The 13394-nt window shown below is 46.9% G+C and overlaps 2 protein-coding genes and 1 long non-coding RNA gene across 3 annotated transcripts in view; 2 read left to right on the top strand and 1 right to left on the bottom strand.

Annotated features, from left to right (window-relative positions):
* Positions 1-284: 284 nt before the first annotated feature.
* On the top strand, positions 285-10193 carry PRDX5 (peroxiredoxin 5). Its single transcript, XM_083716111.1, has 6 exons — positions 285-547; positions 2645-2779; positions 3679-3810; positions 7275-7313; positions 8738-8802; positions 9844-10193. The coding sequence occupies exons 1-6, from the start codon at positions 395-397 to the stop codon at positions 9947-9949; spliced, it is 630 nt and encodes a 209-aa protein (XP_083572237.1). The 5' UTR covers positions 285-394; the 3' UTR covers positions 9950-10193.
* LOC310833551 lies at positions 2874-4717 on the bottom strand. The gene is made up of 2 exons (XR_014558780.1): positions 3904-4717; positions 2874-3195 (listed from the first exon to the last, which is right to left on the bottom strand). It is a non-coding gene; the product is annotated as an uncharacterized lncRNA (long non-coding RNA).
* Positions 10194-11778: 1585 nt separating the features above from the next.
* The window catches only part of CCDC88B (coiled-coil domain containing 88B), a 36428-nt gene continuing 34812 nt past the window's right edge, over positions 11779-13394 (top strand). The window contains exon 1 of the mRNA XM_083715499.1: positions 11779-11826. Coding sequence (XP_083571625.1) covers positions 11794-11826 — 33 coding nt within the window. The 5' untranslated portion in view covers positions 11779-11793. The remainder of the gene's footprint in view (positions 11827-13394) is intronic.

Raw genomic sequence — 13394 nt, 5'->3', positions numbered from 1 at the left:
CTTCCTCGGGAGCCAATTTCCCACGGTGTTCAATAGGACGTACATAGGATTTCGATCTCTTTTAGGAAATAAATACCCAGATGTTCACATCCTGCAAATGTAGGCTGCACGCCTACTTGTGAGTAAGTGCCACTGAAATCAGTGGGACTTATTTCTGAGTCTTCTTTGGCGATCACTCGTAGCCGAATAAAATTGTCGTAGAACTGGGACAATCTGGCAGAGCCGATCGTGATAATTCCGAAGCATGCAAATGAGGTGCATGCAAATTTCCCCACTAGCCCCCCTTGCGGTGGAATTAAAAAGCGGGCCTGGGTGCTTTGCGCCTGCACGACTTGGAGGAGGAGGACTTCAAAGGGCCGGGGTTGCCGCGGCAGCTGTCACTCCCGCGATTTCCATGGCAACGAGGTGGAAAGGGGCGGAGGTGCTGGGCTGGCTGAGTCGCTGCTGGGGAGCAAGTCGAGGCTCCCCTCTTGGAAAGGGTTGGTCGGCAGCAGGGATCGTTCAGCGGGCCTTTGCAACCGGAGCACCAGCCATGGCGGCCCTCAAGGTGAGACCTAGGAGAGGGGAGTCTGCGGAGAGAGAGAAAAGACCCCTCTTCTCCAGAGCCCCTTGCAAAAGAGCGCCCCCTTCCAGCCCTATAGAACCCAGGCCGCCCTATAGGGCATCTGCCCAGGGTCTGTGCAGAATATGCCCTCCTCCCGCAATGGACAAGGACAGCCCCACAGACACAGAGGACGGGCCAGCTTTGGAAGCCCCATTGCAAAAGAACAGCCCCAGCCCCATAGAATTCCATCTGGGGATCCGTGCAATAGAAAGCCCACCCCTCCCCTGCAAATGAACACCCCATTGAGTACTGTTTAGGCTGTTTCACAGCTCCCCACAGTGCATCAGCTCTGGGGCCTGTGCAACAGAAAGCATTTAGAGAAAAGTAGCCCCCGCCCCACACCTGTGTAATAAACCCTGCTCCCGTGCAGCCCTAGAGAGAGTAGGACACTCCTCTGTCCTATAGAACGCTAGCACTGGAAGGCCCATTGCAAAAAGAAAAAAACCTCCAACCTCATAGTAGTCTGGGATCTGTTTACTGGGGGGAGGGAACAGGCTGCCTCACAACTCCCTGTAGTCCACCAGCTCTGTAGTCTATGCTATCCAAAGCCTTTAGAAAAGAGCACCTCCTCAAGCCCCATAGAGCAAGCACACCCACCCCCATGCAGAAGAACAGCTTCACTGACGACAGATGGTTCCTGAGATCACTAGTCCTTGGTCTCTGAAATAACAAGCCCTAATGGGAAAGAGACACCCCAGCCTCAGGGAAATTGGGTGCATCCCTGACCCTGTAGAAAGGCAGCCGTCCTTGATCTGTGGGGCTGCCCCACCCAGTACAAGAGTGTATGTCTAACCAAGGAATGCAGTGGGAAAGAGCACAGCCGCTCCAGACGTTAAGCCCACACTTAAGCCAGTCAAATTCAATTTCTTAAACGTTTACATGTTTCTGCTGTGCCTGTAGCAGAGGTTTCCTAGGGTTCCATCAGATAAAAATGGGACATGACTTTCTAGGACCTAGCTTGGGGGCAGAAGGGCAGTGGGAAAGCACCTAGCCCCATAGAACACAACCTCTAGGTTTCTTTTTATGCAATAATGGTCAGGAATGATGGGAATTGTAGTCCTTCAAAGGTGAGGAAGACTGAAGAGACATTTTATCTGAGATCCCTCTAACCTTCCCTTGTCTGCCCCATTTGAATTCCAAACCTTGATCCGTAGCACATGTGCTTTACCACATACGGTTTAGGGCTATGGAACTGCAGGGAAACCCACATCCGTTAGGCCTGAATTCAGTTGATACTTTGGAGTCCCCACCACCAGAGCAAAATAGGAACATAGGAAGCCGCCTTATACCAAGTCAGACCTTTGGGTTTTGTCTACTGGCAGAAGCTCCCCAGAGTTTCAGGAAGGGGGGGACATCACTGGCCTGACCTGGAGATGCCGGGAATTGAACCTGAAACCTTCTGCACTCAAAGCAGATGCTCCCCCACTGAGGTGCAGCTTTGTGTCCTCTTTCCCCTGGATCAGGGTTTGGGTTACTTGTGGCCCTCAGAAGGTTGCCAACAAGGGAATGTGGCCCTCGGGATGAGAAAGGTTTCCCCTCCTCCTGAATTAAGAGGATGGCGAGTCCTGTGTGCTTTATAATAATAATAATATAATAATTTATTATTTATACCCCGCCCATCTGGCTGGGTTTCCCCAGCCACTCTGGGCGGCTTCCAACAAAACACTAAAATACAATAACCTATTAAACATTAAAAGCTTCCCAATACAGGGCTGCCTTCAGATGTCTTCTAAAAGTTTGGTAGTTGTTTTTCTCTTTGACATCTGGTGGGAGGGCGTTCCACAGGACGGGTGCCACTACCGAGAAGGCCCTCTGCCTGGCTCCCTGTAACTTGGCTTCTCGTAGCAAGGGAACCGCCAGAAGGCTGTCGGCGCTGGACCTCAGTGTCCGGGCAGAACGATGGGGGTGGAGACGCTCCTTCAGGTATACTGGGCCGAGGCCGTTTAGGGCTTTAAAGGTCAGCACCAACACTTTGAATTGTGCTCGGAAACATACTGGGAGCCAGTGTAAGTCTTTACTGCTCTTTCCTCTCTCTGACAGGTTGGAGACAAGTTGCCCAGCGTGGAGGTCTATGAGGGTGACCCTGGCAACAAGGTGAATGTGGCGAGCCTCTTCACAGGCAAGAAGGGGATCTTGTTTGGGGTGCCTGGTGCCTTCACTCCAGGTTGTTCAAAAGTGAGTAAGACCTGGGTGTGTCCATCTCTCCACACACCCTTCCAGCCCAGTCCCAATCTTTTTCTTTAATTATTCTTTATTAATTCTGCAAATCAAAATTAATACACCTTTATTAAGGCTGCAGATCATAAATAACAAAAAAAAAATGAACGAAATCCCCAGAATGACAATAATGGTAAGAAAAACAAACAAACGAAATACAAAGACAAAAGTTAGCATTTAGTCTGATTCTTCTGCCCTCTCCATATCATGCAGCATAAGGTTCCCAGGATACTTGGTACTGATCTTCCATGTCAAGTCTTTTATCTGTTGAGAATTCCATTAACTGGCATGCCTGGCCTGGTGTATTTGGGGCCTCACCCGTCCCAGTTTTTGAATCCAAACTTGATGGTACATTGGCAAGAGTTGTAGGAAAGCTAGAACGACAAGAAATCTTTTGTAAACAGCCCTGGGGCCCTCTGGATGAAGGAGGGTTTGTTTTTTTAAAAAAAGAATTAAGTAAAAAATCTTAGCATTCAAACCGATGCTGTCATTGTGGTCAGATATGACCCTCGAGAACCACGGTTGGCAAGCAGGCCTGGCTCAGGCTAAGAATTGGGAGTGGGGTCTAATAAGAATGGTGTGTTCTCAGCCTAGGAACCTCTGGCCTGAACACCTATGTCAGGGATGGGGAACATGCGGCCTCCAGATGAGTAGACTCCCAACTCCCATCAGACCTAGGCAGCATGGCCAACCATCAGGAGAGATGTTGTAATCTGAATGTGGTATCTGAAAAGATGCAGGCTCCCCATCCCTGGTGCTGTTTTCTGCTATTCGTATTCCCCTGTTCCCTTTATGTGCTACCCCATGACAGTCTCTGATAGTTTGTTCTTCCCTGTTGCACCCATACCCTGACACAGACCCACCTTCCAGGCTACGTGGAGAAGGCAGGACAGCTGAAGGGCAAAGGAGTGGAGGTCATCGCCTGCTTGTCTGTCAACGACGTCTTCGTCATGAGCGAGTGGGGAAAGGCCCACAAAGCCGAGGGAAAGGTAATGGGAGAGTCACACTTTTTAAAACAGTCAAGTTTCTAGTCCTTATGGTCTCTGACTCTTTCTTGCTCTCTCCCCCCCACACATACACACCTTGGACTTCATATATGGCACCTCCAAGGTAGCACTGGGTGAGACTTCCTGTCTGAAATCCTGGAGAGTCATTGCCAGTCATTGTGTTTGCCATTTTGGGATATAAACTGCATATAAATTTTAAAAATATTATTATTACTATTATTAATAGTAGTAGTATTAGTCTGCCCTTCACCCAAATGACCCAGTAGATTTCGACAATTTATAATATTGAGCTACAGGGACCAAACACAGATTCCTATCTGCTCCCGGTTATTAGCTGGAGGCTGGGGGAATTCATATCCGGGTCCTCCAGCCGTTGCAAGTTTGAAAGGCTCTTTGTGCAGGGAAAGGATTGGTAGTGAATTAAGTGCTTGGCTCTCGTCCCCTGCTCTCTCAATCCCACTAGAACTGGGCTTGGCTGGATAGATCATCAGAGCTCTGTACCAGCCCAAAGAAGAACAGAGGCAATACCCCAACGGGGACAGAAAATGCTCTCTCTGCTGCTTCGGTGATTCTCCCAGGCCCTGCTTGTGTCTCCAGATAGGCAAATGTTCCTCGTTAAGCAAATCTCCTCTTCAGAATCCAAGTATGTTAATGAATTTAGATAGCGGAAGCGAGAGGAGTATAAAAAGTTAACAGGGCCAGAGGGAATTCTTCCTATTCTTGTAGTAGCAGAGGGAGGTAGATTGCTGCAAACTAATCTGGGAAGTTTTTTAAAAAACATGGCAGGAACCATGAGACGGAGTAACAGCCATCAACTTGGATTAGGCAAATTCCTGGAGTTGAAGGCTACCCGTAGCTACTAGCCAAGATGGTTGTTCTCCCTGCACTGTCAGGGAATTGCAAGGGGGGGGAATTGCCATTGCTTGCAGGCTTCCCATTGGGGTCTCCACTGCGAGGACAGAGTGCTGGACTGCACAGGCCGTTGGCCTGTCCAAGGTCTCTTTGTATATTCTTCAGAGTGGCTTATGTACAATCGATTAAAACAAGATGCCCCCTGCCCTCAGGCTTACAATCTAAAAAAACAAAAGCAAACAAAAGACACCCATGGGGAAAGGGCCAGCGAGGGCAGAGGTGGGGGAATTGAACTTGGGTACCATTTCTTAGAACACAGGCCACAGATTTATTGTTGTTGTTTAGTCGTTTAGTCGTGTCCGACTCCTCGTGACCCCCTGGACCAGAGCACGCCAAGCACTCCTGTCTTTCACTGCCTCCCACAGTTTGGTCAAACTCATGTTCGAACACTGTCCAACCATCTCGTCCTCTGTCGTCCCCTTCTCCTTGTGCCCTCCATCTTTCCCAACATCAGGGTCTTTTCCAGGGAGTCTTCTCTTCTCATGAGGTGGCCAAAGTATTGGAGCCTCAGCTTCTGGATCTGTCCTTCCAGTGAGCACTCAGGGCTGATTTCCTTCAGAATGGAGAGGTTTGATCTTCTTGCAGTCCATGGGACTCTCAAGAGTCTCCTCCAGCACCATACATAATTCAAAAGCACCAATTCTTCGGCGATCAGCCTTCTTTATGGTCCAGCTCCCATACATCACTACTCGGAAAACCATAGCTTTAACTATACGGACCTTTGGCAAGGTGATATCTCTGCTTTTAAGATTATTTAGAGCCAAAGGCCAAGGCCTACCAGAAAATAAATATTCTTGTCTGGCTCCTAAAGCTATGTGATGACAGCAGCAGGCAAGCTTCCCCAGGGAGAGCATTCCTCAAGCAGGGAGTCACCTACATAATAATAGTTTCCTTTTGTTGTTGTATTAATAAAAGTCACTGGCTTTGTAAAAGAATGGCAAGCAGGGTTTAAAAGGACACAGGAATCTGCCTTCGGCTGAGTCGGGCCATTAGTCTATCTAACTCAGCATTGCTGTATCTATTATTTAACAAAATTTATATACCGCTCAATTTAAAAAAACCACACACACAAAGATTTAATTGGTTCACAAAAATACACCGTCCATACTGACTGGCAGTGACTTTCCCGGGAGTTTCTTCCAGCTTTCTCTGGAGATGCCGTGGGTGATTGAACTTGGGACCTTCTGCATGCAAAGCAGGTGTTCTGCTACTAAGCCATGGCCTTAGGCTGCAAAAAAAGAGAGAGAAAGTCAGAGCTGCTTTCTGTATTCACCCTCGGCTATCTGAAATTTAGGGGAAATGCTGGCTGACAGGCCCAGACAGATACACAGAGATCTTTCTCTTCATTTCTTTCTCTCTTTTTTTAAAAAAAGCTTATTTTCCCTTAATTTGGCATTAGGTGTATTTGTTTAATGAGCATGGTAGAAGTGGGAGGGTGGCTGGGAGAGGCTGTCTGGAGGGGGTGGAAAGACACCGCGATCCTGGCCTCAGCAAAGCAGCACATGCCTCTCTCCTAGAAGTGCTTTCTGCTTTGTCCTCCAGGCACACTGCACTGGCAAGACTTGCTTGTGTAACTCTGGGAACGGCTGTTTCGTTTGTTATGCAACTGTGGCTTGCAACAGAGTGTGTTCCTTTTCAACGAAGGAACTGCCTTGCAGGATCTGACCAAAGACCTTCTGTTCTGGTCTTGCGTAAAGGAGAAAGGCTGTAGATCTGTGGCAGAGCATAGCTGCATTGCAAGCAGCACATCCCAGGTTCAGTCCCCAGCATCTTCAGGCAGGGCTCAGGGAGAGACTCCTGCTTAAAAAGGTGGAAAGCCGTTGCCAGTCAGTGTTGAAAGTACAGTGGTGCCTCGGGTTACAGACGCTTCAGGTTACAGACACATCAGGTTACAGACTCCGCTAATCCAGAAATAATACCTCAGGTTAAGAACTTTGCTTCAGGATGAGAACAAAAATCGTGCGGCGGCAGCGGGAGGCCCCATTAGCTAAAGTTAAGGTTAAGAACAGTTTCAGGTTAAGTTAAGGTTAAGAACAGTTTCAGGTTAAGAACGAATTAAATTCTTAACCCGAGGTACCACTGTACAGTTCAGGCATCCCCTCCCTGTTTTGTTTGCAAGGGGAGCAAAGGGGAATTCTGCCCCAGACAGAATCAGAAAAGTCTGCATCCAATAGAGAAAATAACATAAGGAAAGCATAATATTAGGGGAAGTATACTTTGCGGACATGTGTACGTTGGGCAAATCTGAATACAAAGGGACATATGTATTAGGATAAATTAATGTGCCAGTGCATTTTATTGATAACTTAAATTTAAAAAATCTCAAAACAGATGTGAAAATGTGGAGAACTGAATTTGAGATTCTGAAATCCTCTCATTAGAATGGCCGCAGTCATTAAACTTAGGTGTTTTTGCAGGGTTTGTAACAAATTTATTTTAAAGGTTTGCGCTTCTTGGACGTCGTCTGCAGCGATTCTGCCTGTTGGAATAGCGGCGGTCCCCTTAAATGTTTGTGTTTTGCTTTCTCTCCTCAGGTCCGGATGTTGGCTGATCCCACAGGAGCATTTGGGAAGGTACTGGAATCTCTTGTCGTAGGGCAGGGCTGAGGGAACCTTATTCCAGCTCTTTGTCCCCCACCCCCACAAGTCAACTTTACAGGTGGGCAGGGGGCCACCCACCAGACAATCATCTGATGCCATGTTGACACCAGGTGACTGACAGGCTCTTCAGCTGACCTATCAAAGTTGGCCTGTGGGGGGTGGGGTTGGAGGTGTCTGCTTCAACACTGCGCACTCCCTTCTGATGGACGGGAGGGCGTGGTTTGATGAAATGTCCTCAAGACCCCCTGTGGCAGAGTGTCAATGTAGGCTTTCTGTCCTCCTTGCTGCCCTGAAACACACATCTAGGATCTCTGGGTTGAAGGATCCTGAGCAGCACAGCTCAGACCCTCTCCCTGTCTGAGACCCCAGAGAGCCACTTCATATACCTCCATACTGCTGTCAGTTTGACACTTAAAGGTGGTTTATTTATTTATTTGCATAGATTGGTCCTATGTCCATAGCCACTTCAGAAAGAACAGGTGTGCTAGGTTGCCACCCCTAAGGGACCACTGTCTACAATCAACATGGAGAAACAACAGAGCAAGTTAGGAGGTGGAGACATGAGCAGGAAGCAGGCCTGGTGCCAGTGGTTGCTCAGTAAGGCCAGATACTGGCCAAGTGTCCCGGAGGCTCGGAAAGACCCCTCGCCTATGCAGGCCAGATGTGCCATCTTCACCACCCTCCTTACTCTGCCCCAGGCAACTGAGGCTGATGGGAGACAAGAGTCTAGTGACATCTGAAGGGAACCCAGTTGCACATGGCTGCAATAAAGTATCATGTGGGGCCAGGAGGGAGCTAGGGACGTTTTTCAGCCTGAGGGCCACAATCCCTTTTAAGTAACCATCCAGGGGCCACATGCCAATGCTGGCTGGGGGAAGAGCAACAATTGTAAACTGTAAGTCGGCTTGTTTACATCCTCCATCCAGCCAAGCGAGAATCGTAATTGGATATTTCAGTGACACATTCCAGCCAAGCCAAAAACACTCAAGGAGGTGCAGATCGGGACCAGTGAGGGCTGTTACCTGGAGGAGAGTCCTGAGGATCAGAACAAGAGGTCTGGAGAACCACAATAGACCCCTTGATCTGAGGTTCCTCCACCTCGTGGCTAAGGGAAAGATCCAAAGGCTCCTGAGAAAAAGATTTTTTTTGGGGGGGGGGTCAACTGGAGGTGTTCAGGAAGCAGATCCTGGCAATAAGGAGTAGCAAGGGAAAATAGGCCGGAGTCATTCCGGGAAACCGGAGTCCATTTGACAGCTGAGAATGGCAGTATTTAATCATGCCTGCAAAACATGGACCCCTGGGTGTCAGGTTTTTGGTTTTTTTATAACAGGACCAGTATGCATCTCCCTTCTTACTCTCCTCTAAGTTCCCACCCAATTGTTTCCCCTTTCACACAGGCCACAAACTTGTTGCTGGACAAAGAGCCACTTCGGGAACTTTTTGGGACCCAGCGATCCAAACGGTAAGGGGAACTGGGGGTTGGGGCTAGGAGAGGCAGAACTTTAAGACCTGGGTGGCAGAAGAGCAAAAGAACAAAAAGCCACCTTCTGCCCTTCTCTCCAAACTGCTGCACATCTTCTCTTGGGGGATGGGAAGAAATTCATTTCAGTTACGTTTAAAGCCAAAGCAAATCCCCGCTTTCCAAAACAGTATGAGAATTGAGAACCAAAACACAGCCCTGCTTTGAAATTTGCATGCATCTCAATTTAGTGACACAGTTCTCCAGCCAAAAGATGTTTACAAAAACGTGCACATTTGGGGAAATGTGCATAATTGAATACATTAATAGAATCATAGAATGGTAGCATTGAAATGGACTCTTTAAGAATCATCTAGTCCAACTCCCTTCCATGCAGTAATCGCAGCTAAAGAATCCCTGATAGATTGCCATCCAATCTCTTTTAAAAAAATAATGTGCAGAAATTGCTTGCAAAAAATGTGTAGCTTAGTCAAAACTGCATAAAAAAATGCTGTTTCTCGGGATAAAATTAGCACTAACATGCTGAAGAACTTTAATCAGATTTAAATATATATATATAGCAAATTGCCTCAGAAATGTGAAGACTGAATTTAAAATGCCTGGAAAAATGAGAAACTGAGAACACCAAAACTGACATATCCACTCTGGAGAGTTTGGCTGTTAGAACTGCTCAGGTGGTTGCAGCTCTGCCCTGTTTTTGAAAGCACTAAGTTTTGGAGTTGAAGCACCTACACTTTGGAACTCCCTGCTCTTTGATATTAGGCAGGTTCATTTCCTGCATCATTTTTGGGCCTGCTTGGGAAACTGTAGCTCTCTGAGGGGAACAGGGGGCCCAGCTCCTTTGACAAACTACAGTTGGCAGGGTTATTTGTGGGAAGCCGTGGCTGTTTTAAAGTGGCCTGATGCTGCTTTAAACGTATACGTGCAGATGGGGCCTTCTTAAGTCACCATCCAAATGTAAAAAAACTAAACTTTTGCTTGTCCTGAGCCGTGTGTGTCTTCCATCTCTGTCTCCCCCTGCAGGTTCTCCTTGGTAGTCGAAGATGGTGTGGTGAAGGCCCTCAACATAGAAGAGGATGGCACAGGCCTCACCTGCAGTTTGGCCAGCAACATCCTATCTCAGCTCTGAGACCTGGCACACCGCGGCTGTTAACCGTCTCCTAAACCCTGACAGCAAGAGACGCACAAAAGCCCCCACCCTCACCTGGTTCTTACTATGCAGAAGGGATGGTGGGCTGATTTATTTCCCCCTCACAGCTTCTAAGATTTGGCCTTTACAAGGGCAGGGATGTGTATGTAGCTGCTTTGAATCCCTTCTCTGTCTTGACTCCGTTATCTTGGACACTATTGCCTGAAATAAAAATTATACTGGATTTCTCTATTGTGGTTTTTTGTTAACTGAGGGTGCGCCCATGCCAAGATGGCATTCAGTTGCTTATTGCTGCTATTATTGTTCCTGTTCCTGTTGTTGTTGAATTATTAATCGTCTTCTAAAGCAGTGTTTTTCAACCTTTTTTGGGCAAAGGCACACTTGTTTCATGAAAAAAATCACGAGGCACACCACCATTAGAAAATGTTAAAAAAATTAACTCTGTGCCTATATTGACTATATATAAAGTAATTCTCTTGAATAGGAATCAAATAAACACAAAAAGTATTTTATAATTACTTTATTATGAAATAGTAAGTAAACAGAAATATGAAAAATTATAAAATACTTTATTTTTAAATCTTTCGAATTTTTCAATTTTCCCCACGGCACACCAGCAACATCTCGCGGCACACTAGTGTGCTGCGGAACAGTGGTTGAAAAACACTGTTCTAAAGCACCGTCTCAAGGTAATTTACACATAATTTAAACCAGTTAAAAATGCAAAAAAAAACCCAACCCAAACATTTAAAGCAACACTAAAACCCTAACAGAGGTGGATGCTTGTGGAAAAGACTTATTTATCCAGCTGGGGGAAAGCCTCTAAACAGTCAACAGTTTCACCCAAAGAATCCTGGGAACTGTAGGTTTGTTAAGCATGTTAGGAGTTGTGAAGAGACCACTCAAGAGAGCTACTATTCACAGCACCATTAACAAACTACAGTTCCCAGGATTCTTTGGAGGAAGCCATAGCTGTTAAAGTGGTATAAAGTGGTATAAGAGTGCTTTAATAATAAATTTTTATTTATACCCCGCCCTTCCAGGTTCAGAAAACTGGGCTCAGGACAGCTAACAACAAATTTAAAACGCTTAATTGATGCAACAAAAAACGGCATAAAATACGGTATAAAATGTGAATAACAATAAATTCAGAATTCAAAAATCAATTTAGGGGGAAATCCATCCAATAAATATTAGATGATCACCAGGGCTAGCTGGCTAAATTAGTCCTATTTGGGCCAGCGAGGAGACCAGGGGAAAATTAGCTGTGGGATCCCAGAGCAGGTAATCTTCATAAAAAGGGATAGGGGAAGGAAGGAAGGGGAATAAAAGATCAGGCTAAGTTCAATTTGAAAGCCAGGCAGAATAGCTCTGTCTTACAGGCCCTGCGGAAGGAAATTAAATCCTGCAGGGCCCTGGTCTCATGGGGTAGAGCATTCCACCAGGTTGGAGCCATCACTGAGAAGGCCCTGGCCCTGGTGGAGGATAATCTGACTTCCTTAAGGCCTGGGACTGCTAAACTGTGATTATTCATGGACCTTAAGGTCCTTTGCGGGGGCATACCAGGAGAGGCAGTCCCGTAAATACAAGGACCCTAAGCCACAAAGTGCTTTAAAGGTCAAAACCAGCACCTTAAACCTGACCCAATACTCCACCAGGAGCCAGTGCAGCTGGAAAAGCACTGGGTGAATATGCTCCCATGGCAGGGACCCCCTGAGGAGCCTCGCTGCAGCATTCTGCACCCGCTGGAGTTTCTGGGACAGTTTCAAGGGCAGCCCCGTGTAGAGCGAATTACAGTAGTCAAGCCTGGAGGATACCGTTCCATGGATCACTGTGGCCAGATCAGGGCAGGAAAGGTAAGGGACCAACTGAGGCAAAAAATGTGGAAAAATGTTGCCTTGGCTGTTGCTGTAACCTGTGCTTCCATAGAAAGGGAGGCATCAAGGCTTACACCCAAACTCTTAATGGAAGGCTAATTGGCCCCCGCAAGAGAAGGGAGTTGGTCCCTCATCCCCATACCATCCCAACCCAGCCAAAGGACCTCTGTTGTCGAAGGATTTAGTTTCAATCGGCTCCCACGAAACCATCCAGCCACATCTTCCAAGCATCTGGTCAGTGTGTCCGGGGCCGAGTCGGTGTGGCCATCCATCACCAGATAGAGCTGAGTGTCATCAGCATATTGGTAAAGGTATGGTGGCTGGGGAAACCCAGTCAGATGGACAAGAAATAATAATAATAATAATAATAATAATAATAATAATAATAATAATAAAAATAAAAATAAATAAATAAATAAATAAATAAATAAATAAATAAATGCATTTACAGTGGTACCTCAGTTTATGAACTTAATCCGTTCTGGAAGTCCGTTCTTAAACCAAAACTGTTCTTAAACCAAGGGGCGCTTTCCCTAATGAGGCCTCCTGCCACCGGCGCCCTTCCACCGTTCGGCTGCCATTCGTAGACCGAGGTAAAGTTCGCAAACTGGGACACTACTTCTGGTTTTGCGGACTTCATAAACCGAATAGTTCGTAAACAGGGCTGTTCTTAAACCAAGGTACCACTGTATATATAAATCACCTCGAGGCAGTTGTTCAGGAGGTGATTAATAAGTCAATGGTAATTGCACAAAATGGCTGCCGCATCTAAAAGCAGCAAAAGACGAACCAAAATGGGACAGGCATGCTCCCCCTCATTTTGGCCCCTGTGGATTTCTGAGGGGAGGTATTCATTGGGACTTTTCGCTAGTGCCATAGCTGCTGGTGGGCGCCCAGGCGCCTGTGGGCGCTGGCTTGTCATCCTCTGATCATGTACGAGTGGAAGCAATTTTGCTGCCACAGGAACAAAAGGCACCACTTTTTCCATGTCCATGATGCTTTTCCAGCCCTTCTGAAACTAACGATGGGTTCATAGTTTCCCCAGTGTGTCGCTAGCTCAATATGAAGCAGAGGCTAAAAAAAAACCGGTTTCCTCACAAGAGATTTATTTTTAGCTGAGTCTCTCTTAAGAGAGTAGACTGAACAGGCCCGTTGATGAAGCCATCTTTCGTATTTTTCTCAGGCGCTAATGTTCTCACACTCAGCCACAGATTAGTTTCCTCTCGTGGCTGGTGCCCCGACTGCGTCATGTCCCGACAAGAGTCTGCTTTCAGCACCCAATGCATTTTTCCTGTTTTGCTTCATCTCCGTGTCTAATCACAAAATTGGAATTGCAATCGATAGGCGCTGGCCTGCAACAGGGCCTTCTTGGTAGTAGTACCCCATTTGCGGAATGCCCTGTCCGGTGAGCTACAACTGCCAAAGGGCTGTAATCGCCAACCCTTCTTCCCAGGGAATTCTGTGAATTGTAGCGCTGTGTGAGGGGGGATACAGGTCTCTCAGCACCCTTAACAAACTACAGTTCTCGGGAATCTTTGATGGAAGCC

The sequence above is a fragment of the Podarcis gaigeae genome, assembly GCF_964106915.1.
Source record: "Podarcis gaigeae genome assembly, chromosome: 16".
Lineage (NCBI taxonomy): Eukaryota > Metazoa > Chordata > Lepidosauria > Squamata > Lacertidae > Podarcis > Podarcis gaigeae.
Note: the sequence above shows the minus strand (reverse complement) of the source record. Positions and strands in the feature narration are given on the sequence as shown.

What these genes read in the sequence shown, in the direction of transcription:
- PRDX5 (XM_083716111.1), top strand. Translation starts at nt 395, where the DNA reads ATGGCAACGAGGTGGAAAGGGGCGGAGGTGCTGGGCTGGCTGAGTCGC. An exon ending in CAGCCATGGCGGCCCTCAAG is followed by an intron (nt 548 to 2,644) that starts GTGAGACCTAGG and finishes TCTCTCTGACAG; the next exon opens with GTTGGAGACAAGTTGCCCAG. An exon ending in GGGACCCAGCGATCCAAACG is followed by an intron (nt 8,803 to 9,843) that starts GTAAGGGGAACT and finishes CTCCCCCTGCAG; the next exon opens with GTTCTCCTTGGTAGTCGAAG.